This window comes from Bactrocera tryoni, chromosome 2 (genome assembly GCF_016617805.1).
Source record: "Bactrocera tryoni isolate S06 chromosome 2, CSIRO_BtryS06_freeze2, whole genome shotgun sequence".
Taxonomy (NCBI): domain Eukaryota; kingdom Metazoa; phylum Arthropoda; class Insecta; order Diptera; family Tephritidae; genus Bactrocera; species Bactrocera tryoni.
Window position 1 is genome coordinate 81753522 of NC_052500.1, and position 27698 is coordinate 81781219.

At 37.0% G+C, this 27698-nt stretch overlaps 5 protein-coding genes across 6 annotated transcripts in view; 1 reads left to right on the forward strand and 4 right to left on the reverse strand.

Annotated features, from left to right (window-relative positions):
• Positions 1-6839: 6839 nt before the first annotated feature.
• On the reverse strand, positions 6840-8049 carry LOC120768225. Its single transcript, XM_040094803.1, has 4 exons — positions 7955-8049; positions 7766-7895; positions 7560-7704; positions 6840-7491 (listed from the first exon to the last, which is right to left on the reverse strand). Exons 1-4 carry the CDS (start codon positions 7970-7972, stop codon positions 7185-7187), a joined length of 600 nt encoding a protein of 199 aa, XP_039950737.1. The 5' UTR covers positions 7973-8049; the 3' UTR covers positions 6840-7184.
• A 664-nt stretch (positions 8050-8713) lies between these two features.
• Positions 8714-10696, forward strand: LOC120767638 (caltractin). 2 transcript variants are annotated; one of them, XM_040093805.1, is made up of 2 exons: positions 8714-9136; positions 9224-10696. In XM_040093805.1, exon 2 carries the CDS (start codon positions 9276-9278, stop codon positions 9810-9812), a length of 537 nt encoding a protein of 178 aa, XP_039949739.1. In that variant the 5' UTR covers positions 8714-9136; positions 9224-9275; the 3' UTR covers positions 9813-10696. The 2 variants fall into 2 exon arrangements, with proteins under 2 accessions (XP_039949739.1, XP_039949740.1); XM_040093806.1 differs by having other exon boundaries at positions 9249-10696.
• Positions 10697-10964: 268 nt separating this feature from the next.
• Positions 10965-12846, reverse strand: LOC120767636 (zinc finger protein OZF-like). The gene is made up of 4 exons (XM_040093803.1): positions 12598-12846; positions 11581-12540; positions 11177-11526; positions 10965-11117 (listed from the first exon to the last, which is right to left on the reverse strand). Exons 1-4 carry the CDS (start codon positions 12778-12780, stop codon positions 11018-11020), a joined length of 1593 nt encoding a protein of 530 aa, XP_039949737.1. The 5' UTR covers positions 12781-12846; the 3' UTR covers positions 10965-11017.
• Positions 12847-15021: 2175 nt separating this feature from the next.
• On the reverse strand, positions 15022-16943 carry LOC120767637 (zinc finger protein OZF-like). Its single transcript, XM_040093804.1, has 4 exons — positions 16656-16943; positions 15639-16598; positions 15233-15582; positions 15022-15173 (listed from the first exon to the last, which is right to left on the reverse strand). Exons 1-4 carry the CDS (start codon positions 16830-16832, stop codon positions 15074-15076), a joined length of 1587 nt encoding a protein of 528 aa, XP_039949738.1. The 5' UTR covers positions 16833-16943; the 3' UTR covers positions 15022-15073.
• Positions 16944-19401: 2458 nt separating this feature from the next.
• The window catches only part of LOC120768267 (serine-rich adhesin for platelets-like), a 99801-nt gene continuing 91504 nt past the window's right edge, over positions 19402-27698 (reverse strand). Inside the window, exons 3-4 of the mRNA XM_040094864.1 lie at positions 22908-23667; positions 19402-22843 (exon numbers count right to left, since the gene is read on the reverse strand). Of these exons, the coding sequence (XP_039950798.1) occupies positions 20136-22843; positions 22908-23667 (3468 nt within the window). The 3' untranslated portion in view covers positions 19402-20135. The remainder of the gene's footprint in view (positions 22844-22907; positions 23668-27698) is intronic.

Here is a 27698-nt window from a genome sequence, read left to right on the forward strand (position 1 = left end):
CAAACGCGACTGATTAATTGAAATTCACGGCAAATTCACTTGGACACACGGCAATTAGGCGGCGCAACGACACGAGCCGTCACTGTGAGTGTATTGTGGTGTTGGTGGGAAGTTCAAGCGCACAACTCTTTCCAATTAAGAAATTGTTGAAAAAAGAGAATAATTTTTATTTTTGTAAATGAAAAAAGTTTCCAGTTGCCAACGGACAGCAACGGGCAGCGTAACTGAGCAAGCGCGCGTAAGAATCCAACTGATTCTGAGCTGGACGCGGCGCGGGCTATTTATACAAAACGCGGCTGGGTGTGCAAGCGCCAAAAAGAAAACTACAAAAGCGTTCTCCGGTTTCCGTGCGCATGCAAATACAAAGCGCGAAGAAAAAGAAATGCCCAGAAAAAAGAAAGGTGGCGCGCGGTGGGGGAGAAGCGCAGACAAAGAGAAGAAAAGAGTAGTTGGAGTCGGCGAAGCCAATCGATAATGACAACAACAGTGTCAACAACAACAGCGACAACATGTAAATACAAAGGCAGTGGCAATTGGAGATTGGCAATAAGCTGTAGCTGGAATAACGCGTCGAGAACGCAACAAAAGCAAAAGAAAACGAAACGCATGAATAAGCAAACGCGCTGGAGTTGCAGTCACAACGGCTGAGCTGAGGCTGTGGATGACCACTTGTACAACAACAATAAAAAATAGTAAAAAAATAAGACAAAATAAAGATCAAAAAATAAGAAAAAATCATTAAAAGAATAAAAAAAATTAAAAACAAATTAAGAAAAAATTACAAAAAAAAATAAGAAATAAATTATAAAATACCAAAACGCAGCACCACAGCTGCGCGCGTGTGCAATGGCAACTGTCACACAAATAGCGAAGATTTAAATAACAAAAAAATTGTCGCCTTCGGAATGAGTAAATTATGTAAAAATGCCATGCGTAAGATGCTTTCAGGAATTCAGCAGCGAAAAAGCATAAAACTTGGAAATTAAAAAAACAATATATATCGTTGCAAGCAATACGACATACTTGAAAATGAAACTAAAAAATCAAAAGCTTTGCAATGCTGGCAAAGCATGCAATAAAGCGTTTCCTTTATGTTTGTTGTTGGCCGTTTAGTTGTTGCGCTTGCTCGCGCGCCTGTCGGACTGGTGTTAACAGCTACTCCAGCAGCTGCGGCGACTGCGCGGCCGGCCATAAGGGGCACGTCACGTCGCAAACGCAATGACAGCTTTAGTGTCTAAATTTTCATGGGCAACGCGCGGCAGCAGCTTATGTGTTTCCTTATTTGTTTTCACCGGCCGGCAATTGATTGCATTTTTTGTTGTTGACTTTTGGCCGAAACCGGACAGATGTTGCAATGTTGCGTTATGAAGAGAAACATATGTATTTACTGCCTTGAGTGAGTTTAGCTGAAAATTTTACTTGAGGGATATTGCTTGCTTTTTTGCTTATTTGAGCGAAAATTAAAAAAAAAATAAATTAATTAAATAAAAAAATTATAATAAAATTTAAAAATTAAAAAAAAAATACAATAAATTTTGCCTTCCAAAAGCTAAAATGTTAAAATCGATGGTGTTATGCATGTTTTTGTTGTTGCAGTAAGACAGTGCTGAAGGTCTTAAGGACCTTAAGGACGAAGTTTATAAATCGTCGCTGGCTTGGTGGCATAGACCTTCGATTTGACGTACCCCCACAGGAAATATTCTCACGGCGTCAAATCGCCTCCGCCGCCTCGGTCATTTGACTGGTCCATTTCGTCAGATAACATGTTCACCAAACTTGGTTTCAATAAATCGATTATGACATTCGCTGTGTGGCTTGTGGCGCCATCCTGTTAAAACCACATATTGTCCAGGTCCATATCATCAAATTCGGGTCAAAAATATTCGGTTATCATTTAGCCTTATCGATTCTCATTCACAGTAACCTGCCGGTTTCGATCATCACAAAAGAAGTACGGCCCTATGACGCCGCCAGGCCATAAGCCGCACTAAACCGTATTTTTTTCGGGATGCAATGGTGACTGATGGTGTACTTGTGGATTGCTGCCTCACCAGTAACGCTCAACCCAATTTACTAGCATACGATTTTGATGGTCAAGCGGCTTCAGTTCTTGCGTCAATTTGATCTTGTAGGGAACTTTTCGCAAAATTCGTCACAGAGATGCCCAAAGTTTGAGAACGACGTGTAAGAGACTGATTTGTCCCTATTGAAAAACCCGTTATGACACCGAAATGGGTAAAAATGTCTAGATGTTTCCATCTCATTTTCCTCTATGCAATTTTGACTAATAATGTCCTCCAAAATCTTTAGCTTCACCGCGTGAGGGCCAATAGAACATTGTCCAGTTACAACACCTGCAATTGTGATGATGCGAATCTTGCAGAATCAAGTCGTTCAGTAGACCTTTTACGTCCTACACTGAGCCAAAAAGATTTCGCAAAGCAGAAGTACTGCTTGCTTACATCCTCAAGCTGGCTAAGCGCGCGAGGACCATAGGAAAGTCGGCTCCATCTGAAGCTGCACTTCGGAGAAATACATCTGCTGCCACTTCTGCTTGAAACTATAATTGTCCGGTATTCAGAAGCAAGAGTTGATTGAGAGCTCACGGAATAAGACCTCCCTCCATCCTTCGCTTTGAACTTCGATCCATCCATGAAGAAGCTCACTGCGCTTACTCTACAGCGACTACGTCAGACGTATGTGCATGGAGAAAATTGTACTAAGAGTTGGATCCACGAAACAATGTTACAAGTTATCAGGGATGCAGTCGAAGTGAGATAGGATTTCGGAATATCCCTTTTTGAGGCTCTTTATTCATTAACAAATATGTGAAATTTTTATTTACTCAAGAGGAGCTATCTACAGCATTTTTTGAGTTGTTCTTGGAACCCTAAATACCAATCGATTAGTCATGACTTGTTGACAGGCAACTACAAGGTGGCTCACGAATCGTACTACAAAACCATAAAAAAGGGCTGAAGTCGGGACGGCCTCAATTATCGATGATGAAACTCTTGGATTTGCCTGCATTGACGATGCAAGACCGCGATTTTTAAACACAAACATATGAATCTCGATGGTACGGTCTTCTTGCGATACTTCCAGATGCCGCAAGTATGTTTACCAACCTCATAATGGTCAATCCACTCGAAGAAGTGCCACTAAAATCCTGTCCGAATTCCCTTTGGACAGAAATGACGGACTGCAAAGCATGGTACCGCTGCACTATCCAAACCCAAACAGTCAATTATGAAAAGGAGTCGATTATGGAATATTCGTCCAGCTAGTGGTTTTTCCCATATAATTTAGTAAAGAAGAAACATGAAAGTTTATTTGAATGCTGCAAGTTGTTGAAAGTCATAATTGCTTCATTAGCTCCTTATCTCCTTAAAACAAACCTGCATTTAGTGATAACGTCAGCTAGCTTGCCTTCTACTTTCCGTTGTTGCTTCCCAGCTTTAAATTTGCTTTTCAAGCTTGAGCAATGTGTTTATAAATAAATTTTTCTTTAACTATTTACAATAGTGTCTTATCAGGGAATAATATTTTTCTTTCAAATCATTCTTTTGCTAATATATACATAAATGTAATTATTTATATAATATATAAATATATTTATATAAAAATTTGCCTCCAAAGCTTTCTTGCTTCATTGTTTTTAGTCTCTAGACAACCGTATCACACTTTGACTCAGTGCACGTTCAATGCATGCCGCGATGATTCAGGCTTTCAATAAATTTTCACTCTTCTATTTGTTTTTTGCGTTACTTACCCTTCTCACATGTTTTTGTCTTAGTTTTGCGGTTTTTAGTGGCATAATGTTCTATTTATAATAAATAAATACATAATAAAACAAATGGAAAAGTCTGTCCTCTTTAATTGCCTTCTTCTAAATTGCGTCGATTAAATGGTTGACTTTTCATTCCTTAGGCTTAGCGTTTCTGTTACTTCCCTGCAACGCAAAGATCGAAACTCTTGTGTAGGTGTGATCGTCAATCCGTCCATCCTTTTCTCTATAACTCTTTAATGTATTGGGTTTGGGATGGTTGCCCGACTTCCTGGGCGGGTAGGTTATAAGAGTAGTAATGTTCGACATTATCAATTGAAACAACATCGATAAAAAAGCTAGGGATTCGAAGTCTCCGATCATCAAGAGTAAAACGAGTAAAACCAAAAATCTTTCATTAGATCCATTTGACATTATTATTGTTGTAACGATTATACAGATCCTGCTTAGAGGAAAGCAATAAGTTAAGTGTCATTGAAGTCATTTGCCGGTAGGCCGAGGAAGCTGTTTCGACAGGTTCGGGCCGAAAGGAGATTGGAGTTAAGTGAGTTGGTATCATTGGGAATGCAAAGAGTTGATTAATGTCATTCGGTGACTCATTGCATGCAGGACATAGGTTATGTACATACATATGTCATGGTATATTTTAAATAATTAGGAATTTTCCCAGCTACAATAACCTGAACGAAGCTGCGCTAGAGTTACTCTGGTTTCACGCGGCAACTTAAGCTTTAAGCTTCTGACATGACGCTAATTAAATTGTCCAACCAGGTCTTCAACGGCGGTGCGTTCTCGTTGTCATCGCACATATTCAGAGAATGTGTGTTCAATGTCGTCTCCTGTCATGTCGTTGTATAGGCTTTACAGTTTTTCGACTTTTCCCATTCTGTGGAGGTACTTACTGAAGTATCCGTGACTGGATAACAGCTGAGTTGTGTGACAGGAGTGATGTTGGTCGGTGGCGGCTCAGCTTCAAACATGTGACTGCCAAAATACCCTACCAGAAACTGTTTGGAGAGAAGTGAGTTATGCTCCTTAACTGGAAGCATGCAGTTTCGCTATGAAGATGTTCGATGGAATACATCCTGCTATAGTCCGAAGTGTGGTAATCTGGCAAATCTGTATCTTCTCCATCGGCGTCCTGCTGCATCTAGACGACCGCCGAATGACCGGCCGGCCGATTACCTGGTAAGTATGTCGCTAACAACGCATCTTTGGTTTTGCCCAAGTACTACCGGATTGTAACTTGCGATTCTTGTTTCGGCTCTGTACTTTTGTCACAATCGCGGTGTTTAAGTTTTGTTTATCGTTGGAATTTTAACGCTTCATTCTTCATTTCTGGAGGAAGCGCAGTTTGACCAGAGTCCTACAGACGCTGTTAAAAACCTTTGAAAAGTCCAACGCTATGAAGATATTTCCCCCGTAGGAGGGTACTGAGATACTCCAACAACGGAGTCGTGAGTACTAAATATAACACATATTGAGATAATTTCCATACTTCCTAGATACTATATGTTTACTGATGACGAATTTCTCAAGCCTCTTTGAAAAGTTTGCGTAGACGAAAGATAAAATATTATTTAAAACTAGAAAAAAAGGAATTATTTATTTGTGGCTTGTTCTTTTGTTTTCTTAAACGGCCTGTGGTGTCGTTTCGTTTTCGGCAAAACTGTCAACAGCTTAAGTGCCCTATAATTGATTAATTGCCAGACACATTTGTAGAAAATCGTGATTTGGTGCTAATTAACTTTCATCGACGCATTCTGCGTTAATCCGACCAGTTTGCATATTTAGATTTACTCTAAATCGATAAGAAAAATAATTTATTGACTTGAAATTTATAGAGACGGGCTCACGCATGCGCCGATGCTAACATGTTATTTAATTTTTTTCGATTATATGGTTTGTGGTTTGACGCATCTTTGAAGGTGGCTAATTTACACGATCCTTTAACAATAAGAAATTCAAATTTGTCACGATTTACGATACAAAGACCTTAAAAAACTATAATAAACTCGCTTTTTGCGTGTGCGTTTCATTTTAATTTTACTTTTCCTTAAAACATTTACATTCTCTTAAAATTAATTGTCGCACAAGTTACAAAAATCAATACTTGTTTCATACATTTACTAAATAATTTCTTTCTTTCTTCTTGTTGATAACAGGTTTCTTAGAATTTCTTCTTGCATACAAGTAGCGAATCTGCATGAAAACTGTTATTCAATTACATTAAGCCGATTACGCCGATCGTGTGTACTTCACTTATATTGTGGTTGCGAATTCTTGTTTGTGTTGTTGTCATGTTTGTCACAAACTGTCGTGTTCACGCTGCACGCCATAAAACCAATGGAGATTGATTACCCATATACACATACATACGTATGTAAATAATTGGCCATTTACACCTGAAGTACAATGACCTTTACCATAATTTTCTTACCATTCAGTGACCCATTTCGACTAAAAAAGCTATTTTATTTTAGGAATAAGAGAAAACACATCACACAGCTCTAAAAAATAGATTTTTTGCTGCCTTGGATATCTTAGCAAATTTCGATAGTTTCAAGTGTCCAGATGATGAATTTATTCATGAATATACGAGTATATTTGTACCAATTATCGACTTATTAATAATAAAATTTATTTTTCCAATCATGATTAGGTATCTCCGCCCTTTTTTCGCGCATATAAGCTTCAAGCGATTCCTCTGTCCGACTCTATAATTTCCAGTTTTATTCAATAAAAATCTCATTTTGCATTTCAAAAGTAATTAACATGCGCTTCTCATAATTCGGTACAATCTTATTAAATTAATATTTTTAATTATTATTTTTCAATTTTATAAAATTATAGGAAATACAATTTCGTGTCCATATTTTCGGGTTGTATTAGCAATAGTGCTTTATAATTTTCTGAGGTGAACTCTACTACTGCATAGTAAATCAATAATCACCATATGTGACCTGGTGTACGGAAAGGGGGCTTAGGTGTCAAAAAATCAATTTTCACCTTTTAGTTGATTCGGATGGAAGATGAGATGCTTTTTCACGTGATAGAATCCAAAAAGTCATAACTTGTTTCGCACGTTAGCTCCCTTTTCGTAGACCAGGTCACATATGATGAGTGCAAATGACATGATTTACTAACTGCTAAATTACATTACATCGAATCAAACAGCTTTAAGTTTTAGAAATGCACTCTCTGAATATTTAAATTCTTCATAAATAGAAACATGTATATTTAAATAAATATCAATAAGAAAACGATTTATTCTCCTGTCTTTTAGATATTTTTGTTTTAAAGTAACTTAAATTTAAAATATAAAGTTTTAATATCCTAGCTAGTAGTACGAACAAATTGGCTAAACAGAAAAAGAAGTTGAAATATTAAATTGAATTCATCGATAAATACCTTTCGATGTTTTTCTGGATGCATTAATTTTTTTGTTAACTAAGTTTAAAATTTCAATTTCCACTTCATCAACTTCACTTTCTGTTAGTTTATCCAATTTGTTCCCAAGCATACCGAAGAAATGTTCATATTTGTTATTGTTTGAAGATTGTGGTCCTTCATATTTCCTCTTCATTGCTTTTAGAACATCATTGAAGAGATCATCGTTACAACGTTTTTGTTTTGGTGTGGTGCGGAATATCTGATCATCTACTAACAGTTCTGATGTGTCCATTTTGGCGTTAGTGGTTGTACTGGATATTCAAAATTTACATTTTTCATTATTTTTTCACATATGTCTATAAACGACGTTTCGTCATACCTGATAGGATCCATTGTTTCTGTCAAAAACTCTAGACTCTCCATATACTTCCAAGTGTGTCCTGAACCGGACGGTTGATCTTCGGAAAGTTTCATCTTTCTATATTTGTCGCGCAGACTCTTCCACTTTACCTTACACTCTCTTGCTAAAAAAACAAAAATATTTTATTAGCTATTTCTAATTACATATAATTTTGATTAACATACCCGAAAGATTTACTTGATTGGCGATTTCCATCCAAACCCGCTCTTTATGCTTAAAGTCTTTATATTTTTCATCTCTTTTATCATAGAGACAAGGGTTGATTTCTACAATTTCTATTATTTTCTCAAAATTCTAAAGTAGTACAAAATTAAATTAAATATAAAACTAAACAATTTGTTAATAATACTTACATCCATTTTTACAAGCATTTGTTTTCTGCAGCTAACTTTACTTCTTAACACACTGTCAAATCGAGTTTTTTACCGCTCAGCGTTGCCGCAGCGTTTATTTGGGTATGCGCCGTACAAAATCTACAAATGAGCATGAACAATTTTGGACAGTGATTAGATATTGCCTCTTTTATTTAGGGACGGCGGTTATACAATACGTTTAAAAAAAATAAAATAACTGCTTCCGGAATCCGGATGTTGCTAAGAAAATATACGATTTCTGAATGAAAGTAATAAAATTCTAGCCAGACCAGACCAGACCTGTGCTGCTTTCCCCTCTTGCCCACCATCTGTGATCTACCATCTCCCCATTTTGCAAATGATAGCAAATTATTAACATTTTGCATTTTATTTTATTTGACCAAAACCCAACTTTTGCGCTAATTTTAATAGCTTTTATTCATTTTATGTAAACTCATACATATACTTATACTGAATTTCGTAATAATTTTGTTAGAGGACTAGCGCAGACGAGAATCAAGATATGTGAACGTCTCTTCGATATACATATAGCATATTTGTGTTAAAAAAGTCGTATACATAAAACTTATCAGAAAGAAAAGAGTTAAATTGCAATTAACAGAAATCATTTAAAACTCAATAAACATTTGAAAATTCTTTATACAATAACTATCCTCAAAACTTATAATGAAATATCTTTAGCATAATATGGCAATGTTGGGTTTACCCGCGAACGGTCAGCTGTTTGACCGTGAAATGCCAATAAAAATAAATAAAACACCACCTTTGGTAAAAGGCAATTAAAAGGATATTGAACACACATATGGAAGGGGTGGTTGAATGAATTCTACTAAATTTGGAAATTGTGTATACAAGAACAACGAATCACCCACCTGTTTTACTCCTAACTACTACCTTGTGAATTTTATTTTGTGAAATACGTAGACCGCACTTCGCTTACTTCGATTTTTCAAAAGAAAAATATTGACATCGAAATAACCAGAAAATTGCTCTCACTAGCATAGCAGGATCTAATACGTGCACACGTCCCTGGTAGAACCGAGTCCTACAGTAAGGGCGTTGGTGACCACGGTCACGGCACTGTTGTGGTCACAGCAACGCGTCGTTGTTGTTTATAATTTTCAAACAAATAAATCACCACCAAATAGCCAACAAGAGTGTGTGAGTTTTCATTTGCAGATCAACGTCCTGCAAGAAAAGTGCTAAAACTATTAATAATAAATTTATTAACGAAAAATATTTGCTTAGCTGTTATATTTCGTTTTAAATCCAGTTGAAAGAAGAAATCAAACACTTGAGAATGGATCACAGTCCGTCGAACGCTACTTTGCCGGGTAAGCGCCAGCATCCGTCTACGATGCAGCGTAAAAAATCCGGCCCCAAATTTGAGCTTTCCGAAGCACAAAAAGCCGACATTAAGGAGGCTTTCGATCTATTCGATACGGAGTGCACCGGTTTTATAGAGGTCAAGGAGCTGAAGGTTGCAATTCGAGCGCTTGGTTTTGAGCCGAAGAAAGAGGAAATCAAACGAATGATTGCCGAAATCGATAAAGATGGCACTGGACGCATATCATTCAATGACTTCCTACAACTAATGACCATGAAAATGGCTGAGAAGGACACTAAGGAGGAAATATTAAAAGCATTTCGTCTGTTCGATGACGACGATACTGGCTCGATTTCCTTTAAAAATCTAAAACGCGTTGCACGCGAATTGGGCGAAACATTGACCGATGAGGAGTTGCGTGAAATGATTGATGAAGCTGATTTGGATCATGATGGTGTGGTGAATCAGGATGAGTTTTTGCGCATCATGAAAAAGACAAGTCTATATTAATTGTATATTTGTGGTTGTAGTGTAGCCCCAAATAGTGCTGTGCGTTGTTTATAATGGTCATAATGACTAGGCGGAAGGGTATACTATGTTTTTTATTCTATTTTTAATTTTTTGCTTTGTGTATTAAATATTTCACAATTTGTATTTTGTTTCCACAAATCTGAAATATTTATGTTATCATGATTTAATTTTAACTTATATAGAATGTTGCCATTCATACTTACAAATAATATAATAATAACTTTGAAATAGCTCTGCTGGACTTGCATATGTATACAAAACTATTACTTATTGTTTATTTTTTTTATTGCTTTGTTAAAATGCTTTATTTCTCTATTAAATATATGAACTTGTGCATATTGCAGATGATTGAGAAGTTTTGTGTACATTTAATTTATAGTACAAAACTGTGTATACGGTATTTTTAAGCGCGTTTCAGTGTCTTAAAGGTTTTTGCATTTACTTAAGGAGTACAGCGAAATAATTGTTTAACGATGCTGAAATTAATTTGAATCATTATGTGTAAGAGGCGCCCTCCGCTAAAAAAAAGAATAAAGAAAATAAAAATAGCCCGTTACTAGAGTATTAGAACGCTCTTCTAATTTAAAGTTCAATTAAGCGCTAAAATGCAGAAGCTTTCGATTACAATGCTTTAAAAATGTTTGTGAAATGCTGTGTTTAAATGTAAGCTTTTGTAATAGACGAATATTCATAAAAATGCACGGTACTTGAGAACTTTTCTTTGTCTAAAATTGCTTTCTGCCAGTATTTATTATTTAAAAATAAGTATTTCTATGCACTTATACAAAATAAAATATTAATTCATGACTTAATATGTACAAAACATGAATAAAACAATCACAAAAGCGTTTTAAAGTTGCGTATTTTTATTTAGTGACAATATTTCGAAACAATCTTCAGACTATCATATGGAAATTAGATTTTAAAGGTGAATTCTCACTGGGTCACGATACTTTGAACTTACAGAACGAAAGCGAATGAATGGATCATTTTAGTCGAATTTCCAGAAAGATTGTATCACATTTCACTTTTTCAGTGGTATAAAGAAACTAATATAACCGCTTTTAAGACAACGAAACTAAACTAATTCAAATTCATTGCCACAAAAACACTAATTATTTTCAAGCTGAGTTTGACTGTAAAATATTAACTTTATTTCAAATTCAAACTTAAAACATTTGATTTCACTGATCAATTAAATGCGCGTCCAGTTTTGGAAGTTTTATGCGCTTATCACTTATACTAAAATCACCTGCCTCCTTCACTTTTCCAGTCGCTTGTGTGCTGTGAACAAAAGATTATTAGCTTTCACACTTTTTACTGAATTCAATATTTTTACTTACATTGCTTTCAATACTTCTATTTTGGGTATATTTTTGGTATATGCCTTCACTCCTGCCGCCTCTAATTCGGCTAGCTCCTTTGGATGCAAGTGCTTTTTGTGATAACGACAGCTTGAACCGGTCGAAAATGTTTTATCGCAGAAGTCACAGGAAAATGGCTTGAGACCAGTGTGCGTTATTAGGTGACCTTTCAAATTTTTTGTCCGTTTAAATCTGCGTCCACAATAATCACATTTATACGGCATTTCATTCGAATGCACTCTACTGTGTAATTTCAGTGCTTTGGACGTCGTCAGTTCCAAGCCACATTCACCACAAACGTGTTTATCACCATGAATTTCCGCGTGTCTCTGTAAATATGCACATAATAATTAAGTCTACAAAAGTCTAAAATATTTCAGTACCTTCAAATAGAATTTTCGCGCAAAGCATTTGCCGCATTCTTTACACTCGAAAGCGCCACGGCCTGTGTGTATGGCCATATGTTCCAGCAGCTTCTCTTTCGTCCGCACACTTTCGCCGCACTCTTCACAAATAAGTGAACCTTCACCTTCGTGCTCTGCTTTGATGTGATTTTCGGCATCTTTGGCTCTTTTAAATTTTCGCTCACAATGTGGACAGGGATAAATCTTCGGAGCGTGCATTTTTCTAAAATGTCGTTGCAACTCCTTTTTGTATTTGAAGAAACTTGAACAGCTCTTACATTGGTGTGGTGTTTCTGTTCCGTGTTTATTCTTCATATGCCACACATAATTTCTGTATTGAACAAAACGCTGGTTGCAGATATCACAGACGTAACTGCCCTCGTTTTGGTCATTATCGTAGGCAGTAGTACTATTTGAACTCACTTTAGGATTTGTTCTCTGCATATGTACCGTTTTCTTTTCCGCTACACGATATTCAGTGTCAGAAGAAAAAGTGTGGCTATTACTAGCACTACTGTCACTGTCCTCACTTGTTTCAGCATGTGCTTGCACATTTCTTGAGGCATTTCGTGCGAAGGGATCTTCAAATTCTACTTTGATTTCAGCTTCGAGATTTTTTACTATTGCCGGCGTCTCTTCCACTTCTTCATCTTTAATTTTTAATACTGGCACATCCGTTACGAATATTTGCTCGATTGCAGTTGGCGCTATATGATTAACCGTTTCAGCCAAAGTGTGCTGCACATAAGGTTCCAACTTGAATATGCCATATTTCTCATATATGTATTTGATATCAGTAATTGTAGTATTAGCTGAATCTAGCAACTCTTGATACATTGCTTGCACCTTTGAAACATGATCCGCGAAATTTTTCAAGTAGTTGATGAAAGTGTAGCATTCTGCACACAATAATACTGGAAGCTCGTCACTTGGTTTTATCTGTGAAATTAATATACTAGATCGGGTAATATTTTATCTTAAATCAACTATCCTTACTTGAATATGAAAGAATTTGTTTATAACATCGTCAAGGTGTTGCTGAGAAGAGGTTGGTTGTAGTCCCTCAATGAAAATATCGAAATAGTGGCCATCATATTTGCCGCATAAGCGACACCAGCGCTGCCATTCCTTTTTCGTTGCATAGTTTGGGCACTCCTTGGTAATATGTTCTCTAGACATTATTACTAAAGCGCCAACAAATTTATTATGTTTACTTATTTTATGTTTACAGGAATACTACTTTGGCATTAACACTGTTTTTATTGTGGAAAATGAAAGCAAAGAGTAAGTTAAAACGAATTAGTATAAATAAAGCTGGCTACCTACGTGTGTCATATTCGTCCGTTCTTGTCGTAGGACTTCGCCAGTAAAACTAGACATATTAGTTTCTTTTCGAATTATTATCTAATAAATATGTTGCATAATAATCATAACTATGGAAGTTGTGTGAAAACTGTTGAAGTGAAATAAAAACTAATGAAAAATTAAAACAAGTATGTAATAAATGCGTTTGTAGCCAGCTTTATGCAAAACTCACCCTACGAGTAGCGTATGACTTTTTGCGATGGTTAATTTATTTGACAGTAGCATTGGGTAATGATAAAATATATGAAAATTTAATTGACTCTTATAAGAGTTTCTGTTTGGACAATTATCGTTAAATAATAATTTTACTTAAATGGATTGGTAACATTCCTATTAGCAAATAAAATAATAAGCGACTTATAACCATAAAAATCTGCCCTCAATGTGTTACCATTTAAAATTCACCAAGCAGTCATTGTGAATGTGTTAACCTTGCTACTTCTCAAGATTTAAAAAAAGGTTTAACGGTTTAATTGTACATGTTTTTATACTATGAATTGGGTATATTAAATTTGCATGAATTTTGTAACATCCAGAAGGAAGCGTCAGAGATCCCATAAAATATGTGCAGTGGCTCAAACGCAAAAAGGAACACCGCACTCTGCTGCGAAGAGGACTTCCAATTTTAATTTATTATAGATATATGTACATATGTATGTAGATACTGCGCAACCGAAGTTAACGTGTTTTTCTTGTTTTTTTTAGTGTAAAAAATTACTTTTTTCAGAAATGGCATGAGCTCACGCCTTTTAAAATCTACGGCGAAGTGTTTTACCAAAGGACCAATTAGTGGCTTAAAATTTAAAGCTGATTATGCCGAATACTGCCAGTTAGTAAGAATGTGTCGAAATTTTGACAAATGAAAGTGGAATTTTGTTGTAAATCCGAATGCCAGCATTTTACCAAGCCTCAGAGCCAGGGCTGATCTAGTTCAATGGCTAGGTAAATGGAAAAACTTGTATTTACTAACAGCAGTTTGATTTATACTCCGTACATGGTTGTAGTCAGAATTGTGCCACTACAAAAACAACAATGTCCTGGTACAACATTAAGGATTCACTATTGTGTATTGACTTCATACAAGCACTAAAAACCGGAAATTCGGTACTATCGCCAACTCTCTTTCAAAGATGATTCTCTTTTGGAAGTGAGGTCCTATGAGTTAAGGAACCTCGAGTTGAATTATGAAACAAATATTTAAAGGGTATAAACTGGGTATTCCAGTCATATATGAACTTGTGCATATTGCAGATGATTGAGAAGTTTTGTGTACATTTAATTTAATTTGCAGTACAAAACTGTGTATACGGTATATTAAAGCGCGTTTCAGTGTCTTAAAGGTTTTCGCAAATCTTGTATTTAACTGCATTTACTTAAGGAATATAGATAAATAATTGTTTAACGATGCTGAAATTAATTTGAATCTTTCATTATGTGTAAGAGTGCCCTCATCTAAAAAAAAAGAATAAAGAAAATAAAAATAGCTAGAGTATTAGAACGCTCTTCTAATTTAAAGTTCAATTAAGCACTAAAATGCAGAAGCTTTCGATTACAATGCTTTAAAATGTTTGTAAAATGCTGTGTTTAAATGCAAGCTTTTGTTATAGATGAATATTCATAAAAATGCACAGTACTTGAAATCTTTTCTTTGTCTAAAATTGCTTTCTGCCAGTATTTATTATTTAAAAATTAAGTATTTCTATGCACTTATACAAAATAAAATATTAATTCATGACTTAATATGTACAAAACATGAATAAAACAATCACAAAAGCGTTTTAAAATTGCGTATTTTTATTTAGTGATAATATTTTCGAAAAAATCTTCAGACTATTGTATGGAAATTACATTTTAAAGGTGAATTCTCACTGGGTCATGATACTTTGAACATACAGAACGAAAGCGAATGAATGGATCATTTTAGTCGAATTTCCAGAAAGATTGTACCACATTTCACCTTTTCAGTGGTATAAAGAAACTAACCGCTTTTAAGACAACGAAACTAAACTGATTCAAATTCATTGCCACAAAAACACTAATTATTTTCAAGCTGAGTTGGCTGTAAAATATTAACTTTATTTCCAATTCAAACTTAGAACACTTGGTTTCACTGATCAATTAAATGCGCGTCCAGTTTTGGAAGTTTTATGCGCTTATCACTTATACTAAAATCACCTGCCTCCTTCACTTTTCCAGTCGCTTGTGTGCTGTGAACAAAAGATTATTAGCTTTCACACTTTTTACTGAATTCAATGTTTTTACTTACATTGCTTTCAATACTTCTATTTTGGGTATATTTTTGGTATATGCCTTCACTCCTGCCGCCTCTAATTCGGCCAGTTCCTTTGGATGCAAGTGCTTTTTGTGATAACGACAGCTTGAACTGGTCGAAAATGTTTTATCGCAGAAGTCACAGGAAAATGGCTTGAGACCAGTGTGCGTTATCAAGTGACGTTTCAAATTCTTTGTACGTTTGAATCTGCGTCCACAATAATCACATTTATACGGCATTTCATTCGAATGCACTCTACTGTGTAATTTCAGTGCTTTGGACGTCGTCAGTTCTAAACCACATTCCCCACAAACATGTTTATCACCATGAATTTCCGCGTGTATCTGTAAATATGCACATAATAATAAAATCTACAAAGTAACATAAAATATTTCAGTACCTTCAAATAGAATTTTCGCGCAAAGCATTTGCCGCATTCTTTACACTCGAATGCGCCACGGCCTGTGTGTATGGCCATATGTTCCAGCAGCTTCTCTTTCGTCCGCACACTTTCGCCGCACTCTTCACAAATAAGTGAACCTTCACCTTCGTGCTCTGCTTTGATGTGATTTTCGGCATCTTTGGCTCTTTTAAATTTTCGCTCACAATGTGGACAGGGATAAATCTTCGGAGCGTGCATTTTTCTAAAATGTCGTTGCAACTCCTTTTTGTATTTGAAGAAACTTGCACAGCTCTTACATCGGTGTGGTGCTTCCGTTCCGTGTTTATACTTCATATGACACACATAATTTCTGTATTGAACAAAACGCTGGTTGCAGATATCACAGACGTAACTGCCCTCGTTTTGGTCATTATCGTAGGCAGTAGTACTATTTGAACTCACTTTAGGATTTGTTCTCTGCATATGTACCGTTTTCTTTTCCGCTACTCGATATTCAGTGTCAGAAGAAAAAGTGTGGCTATTACTAGCACTACTGTCACTGTCCTCACTTGTTTCAGCATGTGCTTGCACATTTCTTGAGGCATTTCGTGCGAAGGGATCTTCAAATTCTACTTTGATTTCAGCTTCGAGATTTTTTACTATTGCCGGCGTCTCTTCCACTTCTTCATCTTTAATTTTTAATACTGGCACATCCGTTACGAATATTTGCTCGATTGCAGTTGGCGCTATATGATTAACCGTTTCAGCCAAAGTGTGCTGCACATACGGTTCCAACTTGAATATGCCATATTTCTCATATATGTATTTGATATCAGTAATTGTAGTATTAGCTGAATCTAGCAACTCTTGATACATTGCTTGCACCTTTGAAACATGATCCGCAAAATTTTTTATGTAGTTGATGAAAGTGTAGCATTCTGCACACAATAATACTGGAAGCTCGTCACTTGGTTTTATCTGTGCAAATAATATACTAGATCGGGTGATATTTTATCTTAAATCAACTATCCTTACTTGTATATGAAAGAATTTGTTTATAGCATCGTCAAGGTGTTGCTGAGCATCGTCAAGGTATTCAATGAAAATATCAAAATAGTGGCCATCATATTTGCCGCATAAGCGACACCAGCGCTGCCATTCCTTTTTCGTTGCATCGTTTGGGCACTCCTTGGTAATATGTTCTCTAGACATTATTACTAAAGCGCCAACAAATTTATTAGGTAAATGTTCAGCAGAGCGGCTTTTCCGAAAACGTGCACCAATTTTCACGGGAAATGTCTTAAAATACTCGTTTTTAGTTCTACTTTACGAATATGTTAGGCGCGTGTTTTTAAAAACAATATTTTCTTTGTTTTAATAGAAAAATATCGTATTTCCCGAAATCAAAAATTCACTATTGCACTTTACACGTCTTTAGATGTTAAAAATATATTTTCTATAAATTATATACGCGTAATTATTGATGTTCTTTAATTAATTGGTAAATGTTCAGCAGAGCGGCTTTTCCGAAAACGTGCACCAATTTTCACGGGAAATGTCTTAAAAAATTCGTTTTTAATTCCGATTCACGAATATGGGGTTGTGTTTACTTTAGTATATCATTTTCACTGCTTATTCCTCTTAAATGCGTGCACGGATTTTTTTAAATTTATATAGCACGGATAGCCAATGAATTATACTTTGGTTTAAATGTAAACTTATTGTTAAATGTTAATTTGTTTTTTAGATATAAGTAAGCAAAAAACGCACATTTTCACATTTGCTCAAACAATGGCTCTCTTCTTTTGAAGTTTTTGTTGCACTGCTTGCAAAAAATTTAACCAATTTAACACACATACAATCTTTGAAATATATTTAATTGAATTAATGATAAATTATGAATTTTAAGTTGCAATTTTATATACAATTAATAAAACAAAAATACGTGTTATACTGTTCCTTGAAATGTAAGCAAAATTACTGAATATGAACTGTCAAACGACGAAGAAAATAAGCACAAAAGGAAGACAGTAATAACCCAACGAATCAAAATGGTAGGTCTTATATACATTTGGGTTACTTTACATAGGACTCGTTTCGGATCGAAGGTTGAAAGTATTAACAAAATACGTCCATATAACGAAAATTTTGAATAAAAAATCGCGCGATCGTATGCGTGGGTATGATTTTGCAGGATATTTACGCTATAAATGGCATCACTATTCGAAATTCAATTGGGTATTAGTGATACAAGCAGGGATCGGTTTCGAAATATCGATACTCTCGATATTCGAGACTAAACAAGAATTGATAAAAATGAGAGACTCATAGTAGAAAAATAATAATAATTGGAAAATTTAGACATTTATTATGTTTACTTATTTTATGTTTTCAGGAATACTACTTTGGCATTAACACTGTTTTTATTGTGGAAAATGAAAGCAAAGAGTAAGTTAAAACGAATTAGTATAAATAAAGCTGGCTACCTACGTGTGTCATATTCGTCCGTTCTTGTCGTAGGACTTCGCCAGTAAAACTAGACATATTAGTTTCTTTTCGAATTATTATCTAAAAAATATGTTGCATAATAATCATAACTTTGGAAGTTGTGTGAAAACTGTTGAAGTGAAATAAAAAATAATGAAAAATTAAAACAAGTATGTAATAAATGCGTTTGTAGCCAGCTTTATGCAAAACTCACCCTACGAGTAGCGTATGACTTTTTGCGATGGTGAATTTATTTGACAGTAGCATTGGGTAATGATAAAATATATGAAAATTTAATTGACTCTTATAAGAGTTTCTGTTTAGACAATTATCGTTAGATAATAATTTTACTTAAATGGATTGGTAACATTCCTATTAGCAAATAAAATAATAAGCGACTTATAACCATAAAAATCTGCCCTCAATGTGTTACCATTTAAAATTCACCAAGCTGTCATTGTGAATGTGTTAACCTTGCTACTTCTCAAGATTTAAAAATAATGGTATAACGGTTTAATTGTATGTTTTTATACTATGAATTGGGTATATTAAATTTGCATGAATTTTGTAACATCCAGAAGGAAGCATCAGAGATCCCATAAAATATATGCAGTGGCTCAAACGCAAAAAGGAACACCGCACTCTGCAGGGAAGAGGACTTCCAATTTGAATTTATTATAGATATATGTACATATGTATGTAGATACTGCGCAACCGAAGTTAACGTGTTTTTCTTGTTTTTTTTAGTGTAAATAATTACTTTTTTCAGAAATGGCATGAGCTCACGCCTTTTAAAATCTACGGCGAAGCGTATACTGAATACTGCCAGTTAGTAAGAATGTGTCGAAATTTTGACAAATGAAAGTGAAATTTTGTTGTGGTAAATCCGAATGCCAGCATTTTACCAAGCCTCAGAGCTAGGGGTGATCTAGTTCAATGGCTAAGTAAATGGAAAAACTTGCTTACTAACAGCAGTTTGATTTATACTCCGTACATGGTTGTAGTCAGAATTGTGCCACTACAAAAACAACAATGTCCAGGTACAACATTAAGGATTCACTATTGTGTATTGACTTCATACAAACACTAAAAACCGGAAATTCGGTACTATCGCGAAGTCTCTTTCAAGGAAGATTCTCTTTTGGAAGTGAGGTACTGTGAGTAAAGGAACCTCGAGTTGAATTATGAAACAAATATTTAAAGGGTATTACCTAAGTATTCCAGTAATTCTTTACCTTAATACAAATTTTTCCAAGTTTTCAAGAAATGTCAAACAATTTGAATATACAGGGTGTTTTGAAATTTCTTTTATTTATTTCTTCAAACTAAAATTATTACAGGTTCTAATACAATTCGTCACATTAAACGCTAAATTCGCCTGCTAATAAAATTCTTCTTTAATTTCTTCGCTACGGAAAGCTGAAAATTTTATAATTAAAAGATTCTAATTAAAACTAATAATGAAAAACATATAAACATACACATAAGTATATAGCTACAACTGCGTACTATGTTTCGGAAATAATTTAACTGTAAGTAATTATAAAATTATATTTAGTGAACAGGAAACACATAGTAAATTGCCTTATACATAACAAAATCCATGATTTTTACTAACAAAAATAGTAAACGCTTAACTAATATACCATAAAAAATACCTAAAAATTACACAAAACATGGAAATGAACGATTGAGAAATGTACTCGAAAATTAACAAAAATCGTGTAAATCTTTTGAGTTAAGATCCTAAGAAATTTTGCCGTTAAGTCAAGCTACGAAAAATAACACAAACAAATATCAACTTAAACATGCTAAGAAATTATGTTAACACAACGCATAACGGTATACTATTTTAAATGGATGTTTGTAGATCACTTCGCGCGCGGTTTTAATATTCAGCTCCACGCTAGTTCCAACTCGCTTCGCCTATGATTTCGCGAGCTTTTCGTTTTTTATTGGTTGCATTATGCACTCTCTTCCTCGTTTTAGACGTTCCAGACTTCGCTCCAAATCAATTTCTTCCACCTTTCACACAAATGGCCCCGCAAAGTAGATTTTTCGCTTGCTCGGTAGCGGCTTAGTGCTCAAACCGGAACCCTCGATGAATTTCTCAAAGTTGGCTAAATTCTTCTTAATTTTCTTTGCCTTGGCATGGTTATGCGCAATCCCAGGCGCAACTAGCGGCGAGCTTTCACCGAACATGGGAAAGTTCACGGCCTCACAAATGGCAGCATTTAAAGCGGCGGCATTGTCGAGTTTTTTAGGCTCAGCACGTTGTGTTGAGAGTTTAATATTTGTCGGCAGTGGTTTCGTCGTATCGACGACACTTATTTCACTTTTCTCCTCGGCACTCTCATTATCTTGCTCGCTGTTGTCGGCGTTTAGTTCCTCCGGTTTATCACTGATGAGCGAGAACTCCTCATCCAAGTTGTATTCGTCGGCTGCTGTGACCAAACTCTCACCATCTTCGTGTATGCCGGCGAGCATGGTGCCGTTGGTGAGCGAGTCGCTCACCTTGTGTAGTTCAGGTTGTTGTGAGGCGGTCTTGCCATACTCGGCATCCAAATTGTACCAATCGAACTCTGCTTGAATGGGCATATTCGGCGTAGTGCTGACGCCAAGCTGCAGCGGCGATTTGTTTGCGGCCACCGTCTTAACAGGAGTGGCGAAGCTCAGTCGTGCCGTAGGTGTTGTTGGTGAACTGGGTAAGCTCATGCGCTTATTGATTTCGGCGAGTATGTTGGGCACATGTTTGCGTTTGTATTGCAACGGACTGGGTGTGTGTAAGTGCAGTTTAAGCGCGCTATTATCCGGACGATTGGCGGACTTTATGGGTGTGTTCACTGTGGATTTGGTAATTGCCTTGGGTGTTCCATCCAAATTGTTAGAGGTGATCTGTTGCTTTGTGGCTGTGGCCGTATTTAATATGGTCGCATTACGCGCATTTTGCAACTTCATATTAGGCGTCTCTACTTTGGGCGACATCACCAGGTAATCTGGGGAGGGCAAATTGTGCTTTTGTGTGGGTTGTTGTTGTGGCATTTTCGTCTGCTTTGGCGCTATAATGGCCGCCACATTTGGTAGCTTTGGTACATCGGCGAAAATCTCGTCGATTTCATCAGTCTTTTGTGAGACAGCGAATGTCTCATCGGAGGCGACTGTCGATACTTCGACATCGAGTTCGGAGATGGGCGCTTCCAGCGCAGAGTTTGACTCTAAATCAGCTTCCGATTCAGGTGCCTTGTGTATGTCGGCCACTATTTGCACACTCGTTATGCCCATATTCACCTCCGAAATGGAGCAGTAGTCCGGCTCAACTACGGCGTGCCCTTCCTGGTGGAGATGCTCGTCAGGCAACTCATCAAGTTGTTGTAGTGATTTTTTAAACTTCAATAAATTTGCTGGTTTCGGTGGCAAGGCTGGCGGTGTTTTTGGTACTTTTGTATCTACGACTGCTGTAGTGCTTGTAGCATTAATCGCGGCCGACTTGGTTGCGGACTCCATGTCCACATAAAGATTTGAGGAATTATGCTCGGATCCAATCGGTTCGTATTCGTTGCTATAAATACTCTCGTAGTTTAGCGTTTCGAGACGTTCGTGCTCGCTCACTTCGGCAAGCATGCCGCCTCGAGCAATGGTGCCGGCTACGACGGCGGCTGCTTTAGCGGATGCTGCTTGCTGTGCAGCTTGTGGGTAGTAACTCATTGGATGATATTGCGCTAGGCTTGAGATCATGGCTTCGTTTGTATCTTGCGTGTCCTGTGTGGTGTCGTCGTCATTGGCATCTTCGTCCTCCTCGTCATGCTCATCGTTGCGTGGCACATGCACCATGCTATTCTTAGTTGAGAAATGTACACGCTTCCGTGTCAAAGTGCCATTACGAGACGGCTGCCCATCACTGGAGCGACTATTGCTACGTGAACTACGTCGTCCACTCAGCGAGCTGCGACGTGGCAAGTTGGCGGTGGAGGTGGCATTGCTGTAGCTAACCTGAAGATTTTGAGCTGTCGTTTGGTTATTTCGCTCGGCTACCGGCTCTTCCATGGACTGTTGCAATAGTATTTGATTAACGCATTCGAGCACCGGGTTGACCGCACCATTGGCATATGATTTGGGTACCACTGCAGTTGTTGTGATTTCCTCTTGATCGGAGGCACTAGCATACCAATCGTCGGTGGAGGTCTCATAGACTTGTTTCGGCGAAGCCTCAGAAAATTCGGTGGAGCGACGCATCACAATCTTAATACTGCGTCCACCGACTTCTTCTGGTTCTTCGAAGTCATCATCCTGTGTGGGTGAAAATATGCCGTCGTCTTCTTCAATCTGCGGTGTCGGTGCTTTGGCGCTATGCTTGCTGCAACTGCTGTTGCTGCTCTTACTGCTAACACTACTCTTGCAGCTCAGTCGTGAAGCCGGTCGTACCATACTCTCCATACCGCTTTGCTCCGACTCGCGCTCACTTTCGCCCTTCACGCCGTGCATACGTTCGATGGTGCGCGAATACATATTGAGCTTTTCATAGCTGGTTTGCGAGTCATCGCGACTGATTGTGCTCGTGTTCTCCTCCGAATTGTTGTCCAACGCCGGATCGTCAATATTCATCGCACGCGAGCGCATATAATCGCGGAAAGTGCCGGAGGTGCGTTTGCTGGTGTAGCGTACACTGCGCCGGGCTCCGTAAAACGACGATGAGACTGTATCATCACTCGATGAGCCGTGCTCAGTGGTGTGGTCAACTAGCATGAAAGCAACCAAATTATAACATTACAGCAATACTAAAAAATCCATGAATATACTCACCACTTTTTCTTGTACCATCCTTTGACGTATTCTGTGTCCAGCCCTCATTTAGATCAATGTCATAGAATTGCTTCTTGCAATTAATGCATTGCAAAGCTTCGAGTACCAAACAGTCTTCCAGCAATTGTTGGTCGCTGTACGCCGCAGGCGACGCAGTACGACGCTCCAGCACAGCTTCCTTCGTTTTTCCGCTACGCTCTTCCTCCACCTCCACCTCACCCTCGGTCTCCGGTTCGCCATCCTCAACCACACCTTCGTCTCGTGCATTCTCACCCTCCGCTTCAGTGTATTTCGTCAGTCGCTTACGCAATGCGCGATTTTGTTGTACCAAACGACAGATTTCCACGTCTTTCTCGAAGAGTCGCTGATTGACGGCCTTCATATCCTTTTTCAGCTTCGACTCGAAGCACAGCAGTGATTTTGCCACGCAGGCGAGCTCTTCGCCGCGGCGTCGCTTCTCCTTGGCCAGTTCGCGTTGCAACAGCTTCGTCTGCTGTTCATAATGTGAGATCATTGCGATGAGCTTGCGTCGTTGCGCGCGCTCCGGCGTTAGCTGAAGCGTGTTGGTGGCATCCGTGCTTAATTCAGCTGTAATTCCGTTTGGTGACGTTTTTCGACGTTCGCACAGCTGTGCGCAATCGCCGGACGATGAGGCGGATGATGTGCGTTGCAGGTCGATGGATTTCAGTGACACCGAAGCAGTCTTCGAGGAGAGTGTCGATGAGGCGGATGAGTTGTTCGACGAGGAGTAGTCGGAAACCTGCGTAAAACGAGAGAACAGAGTTGTCATTCATTAAAGTAAGTGTCATAGTGTAAACTTTGTAACATTATATCTAGGAAATAATAACTGGTTGCCAGACCCTGTTTAGGGTTCAACATAAGCATAGTACCATATATGAATAAATCTACTTTTTATGGCTTGCTTCATTATTATTAATATCTATTGTTGTCATAAAACCCGCCAATAACCCTGACTATCCATCAAACTATGCCTTGCCCTGTCATCCTTTCGCATCTCCTCGGTGTTGCCCACAGCAATTAGCGAGAATGTGAACACATGGCATGAGTGCATGACGGCTCTTATCAGCGTTAGTAGTGGGCAATACCGAGTACCAAATTGCTTTTGTGCGCCCACGCTGCATTTTATCGGGAAATCAGATTAATTCGCACCGGAGGTGTAAGTGATTTATTTATGGCGCTTTTAAGTGCTATACACAGTATTTGCTGTCACTCATTAATGGTTGAGTGCTTGTTCCGAGTATCAATACCGCTCTAAATATTTATATTCCTACATATGTAATATTGGAAATATACTCGTAATGAAATATTTGTTATTGCAGACATATGTTGTCATTTATATTAATAGATCTGTCACACGTTTGGAGCATGTGAAATCTTATCGAACTGAGAATTGTTGCATTGAAACACCCACATGTGGAAATATTTGAATAACTTGGTGTTGTGTACTTTGACAAAGGTCCAGACCGTCAAGTATTTAATTTTCATAAAATAAATTTAACTGAAAGAGTCTTTCGGGAATGAACCTCAGTCCTAATCCTTCTTCTTCTTCTTAATCCTAGTACCTAGTTTTCTTCTCATTGCGAAAGTATGAGTATGAGTTATGACAGCTTTACCTCTTCTTCTCACATGGTTTAACAACCCTTAGCACATTATGGCTGCCTGGTCTGCACTGATCAACAGAAAGGGCTTCGTTCTTCATCAGGAAAACACTAAACCACACACATCTTTGATGACTGGGCAGAAACTGGTCGAGCTTGGCTGGGAAGCTTTGATGCATCCACCATATAACCCCGATCTTGGACGATCAGACTACCATTTGTTTCGGTCAATGCAGAACTCCCTTAATGGAGTAAAGTTGGCTTCAAGAGAAGCTTGTGAAAATTACTTGACATCGAGAAACCAGAAAAGTTTGAAACTGATGGAATAATACTTTTAGCGCAAAAATGTGGTCGACCAAAATGGTACATATTTGGTTCATTAAAGTTCATTATAAATATATAAAAAAATAACTTGAAGTTTGATTAGAAAAACGAAAAGACTTTTTCGACTAACCAATATAAAACGCGGCTTAGATTTCTACATATTTTAGTAAAAATTAAAATAGTCAGATGCAAAATAAACTTGAAAAACTACTTCCTCAAAAGTTGTATGAAAATTTGTTGGTACTTCCTGGTATCTAATCTGCCCAAGCTCTTTACAAAACGAAAAAAGAGATGCGTGTATAAATTTTATCTTCCATCTATTGACAATTCCGTACAACATTTGCCGTTGGTGATTGGTGTAATGGATTAGAGGTGACGTGTATAACGCTAAAGCAGAGTTAGTCGAAGCAAGGCGATACTGAAGACAAAGCATAACGCTGTTCCCGCGACAGTCGGGTCTACGGACCCGGATTTTTAACCGGCCAACGACTGTCAAATCGGTATGACTCCGCCAAATTACTTCAGAAAAGTTTTCTGCCACTACAGCAACCTTAAAGCATAGCGCCGGAGCTGTGACCTTGCTTTCAAGGACAGATCAGAATATTGTTACCTAGTTTGCGTCTAATAAAGCTTAAAATGTGTGACAAGCAGTTTATAATAATTAATTAATTTATGGTATGTGTTACACAACTTTCATTTATGGCCTCTAGAGTCAAATTAAAAATGTTTATCATCACAAATGGAATATTTCATTATAATCTTATCGAAGGGAATGTAGATGTTTCTTTTACAATTCCCGGAAGTTACAACAAAAAGTGCTTGTAAATATGAAAGTTCTTAATTTACCCAAGGGGAATAACTACAGAAATATACCATATACTCGTATAAGTAAATATGTATAATGCATTGGATGATGTTTGATGTTAACTATACTCGTATATATTATGATATGATATATGATATATGATATTTGAGAACTTAAAGGTGTTAAGATGCCTCAGAACGGCTTATGAATATTACGTTGAACTTTTTTCGGAAAGAAACGCATTCTAAGGTTTCCCAAGACTTGACTACTTTTAGCAAAGGCTTTTCCACGCTGATCGGAAAATTGTAGCGTTATAAGTTGGGACTGATTTCCATGGAAATGGATTCATTATAATACCGAATGTATGTGGAAATAACCAAACATACAACAATTACTCTATGTATTTCTTATTCTTGCAGAAAAAGCCTCAACTCCACTAAAATCTGTCATTTGGTAGAAAGATCGTTTGAGTAAGGTATGATACATGATCAAGAACAATAGTTTCATGGGTTGTTCAGTAATAGAAATAATCCTAATCGATTCAAGACTGGAATGTCTTTAGTCCTTTCGGTGGAGAACACCTTACTGCACTGGCTGTTGTTGGGTTGTTCAATGAGAGAAATACTGTTATGCTGTCACATATAATGAAATTATGAATTATTATGAATACGAAGACAGTTTTAGAATTCTTTTGTGCCATGAAGGTGATTCTTTCGAGATAAATATATTTTTATTTTCATCTAAATGAACATGTTTTTTTCGTTGAGAAAACTTTGGCATAAATCAAGAATTCGGTATACCATATTATTAGTAATGAGTTAATCATAGATAACTACTAGGTTGTACTTATATAATGTACCTATCAGACTGGTCCATATAAACTACTTGAGCAAACCAACTTTTTTTCTTAGATTGGTACAACCTTTTTTTTAATGTTCGTGTGAAGGTTTTGTGTTGTCAGATAGTGGTTAACGATGCGTAAATTTAGTCTTTTATATGTATGTATATTGGATCCATGGACTCATGGTGAGTTCCCTGAAGCGGATATTTCAATTCCGAAAACAAAAAATAGTTACGGCGACTTTCGATTCTGTTTGCTCACTGCTGCATATACAGTCCGTGGCAAATTTGATCTTGTTCTAAATTGTTTGAATTGATGTTTTAAATATATTAGTTCGACGAAATGTCTAAACAATTTAGCCAAATAGTGTGTTGATCTCTAATTTACTTGGTTTTTAAAAGCAAAACAAATCGTATTGGAAGTTTAGTGATTTTCGAAGAAATTTTTTGATCTGAGGAAGCCATTGAAGATATCAAACGCCTTGCTAATGGCACTTCAAGTGAAGAGAGTAGTCTGTCTTCTGTAATTTTTTTTATTTTATTCATTATTTCATTATGGCAAGATAAACGCAAGAACAATGTTTACAAATTATTCGTTTTTATAATTAAAATAATCGTTCTCCAAATGCAATTTTTCGTGCGCTTTTGCCATTTTATGGTCGTAATAATCGTCCACCTGTGCTCGCTATTCGTCGAATTGTTGAAGATTTCGAGCGTATATTTTCTTTACATAATTTTCAGATGCCAACAAGGCAAAGAATAGCTCTAAGTGAGGAAAATATGGCTACCATTCAGGCAAGTGTTGCTGGAGACCACGATTTGTCGATCTCAAGCCGTTCTCGAGAATTGGGACTATCTCAAACCATAACCTGGCGGATTTTCAGATATGATTTGGGCTTGCATCTGTAAAAAATTGTTCTTACTCAAGAACTGAAGCCATTGCACTACCATAAACGTCTTGAATTTACTGATTTTGTCTTGGATTTAACTTCAAAACGAAAACGATTGTTTTAAGAAAATCGTCTTCTCCGATGAGGCTCAATTTCATTTGAGTAGTGGCGGTAAATAAACCAGACTGTCGATTCTGGTGTGAAGAAAATCCAGAAATTATTCATGAAAAACCATTACATCCACCGAAATTGACAGTTGGATGTGGTTTTTGGTCTGGTGGAATCATCGATCCGTACTTCTTTTGAAATGAAG

Coding starts and splice junctions, on each gene's coding strand:
- LOC120767637 (XM_040093804.1), bottom strand. CDS start 16,832: ATGTCTAGAGAACATATTACCAAGGAGTGCCCAAACGATGCAACGAAA. Junction 15,583..15,638: donor CGCGAAAATTCTATTTGAAG/GTACTGAAATAT, acceptor GCATATTTACAG/ATACACGCGGAAATTCATGG. Junction 15,174..15,232: donor ATAGAAGTATTGAAAGCAAT/GTAAGTAAAAAC, acceptor TTTTGTTCACAG/CACACAAGCGACTGGAAAAG.
- LOC120768225 (XM_040094803.1), bottom strand. Junction 7,705..7,765: donor CAATCAAGTAAATCTTTCGG/GTATGTTAATCA, acceptor TTGTTTTTTTAG/CAAGAGAGTGTAAGGTAAAG. Junction 7,492..7,559: donor GAAACAATGGATCCTATCAG/GTATGACGAAAC, acceptor TTGAATATCCAG/TACAACCACTAACGCCAAAA.
- LOC120767636 (XM_040093803.1), bottom strand. CDS start 12,780: ATGTCTAGAGAACATATTACCAAGGAGTGCCCAAACTATGCAACGAAA. Junction 12,541..12,597: donor ACAAATTCTTTCATATTCAA/GTAAGGATAGTT, acceptor TTAATTTCACAG/ATAAAACCAAGTGACGAGCT. Junction 11,527..11,580: donor CGCGAAAATTCTATTTGAAG/GTACTGAAATAT, acceptor GCATATTTACAG/AGACACGCGGAAATTCATGG.
- LOC120767638 (XM_040093805.1), top strand. CDS start 9,276: ATGGATCACAGTCCGTCGAACGCTACTTTGCCGGGTAAGCGCCAGCAT.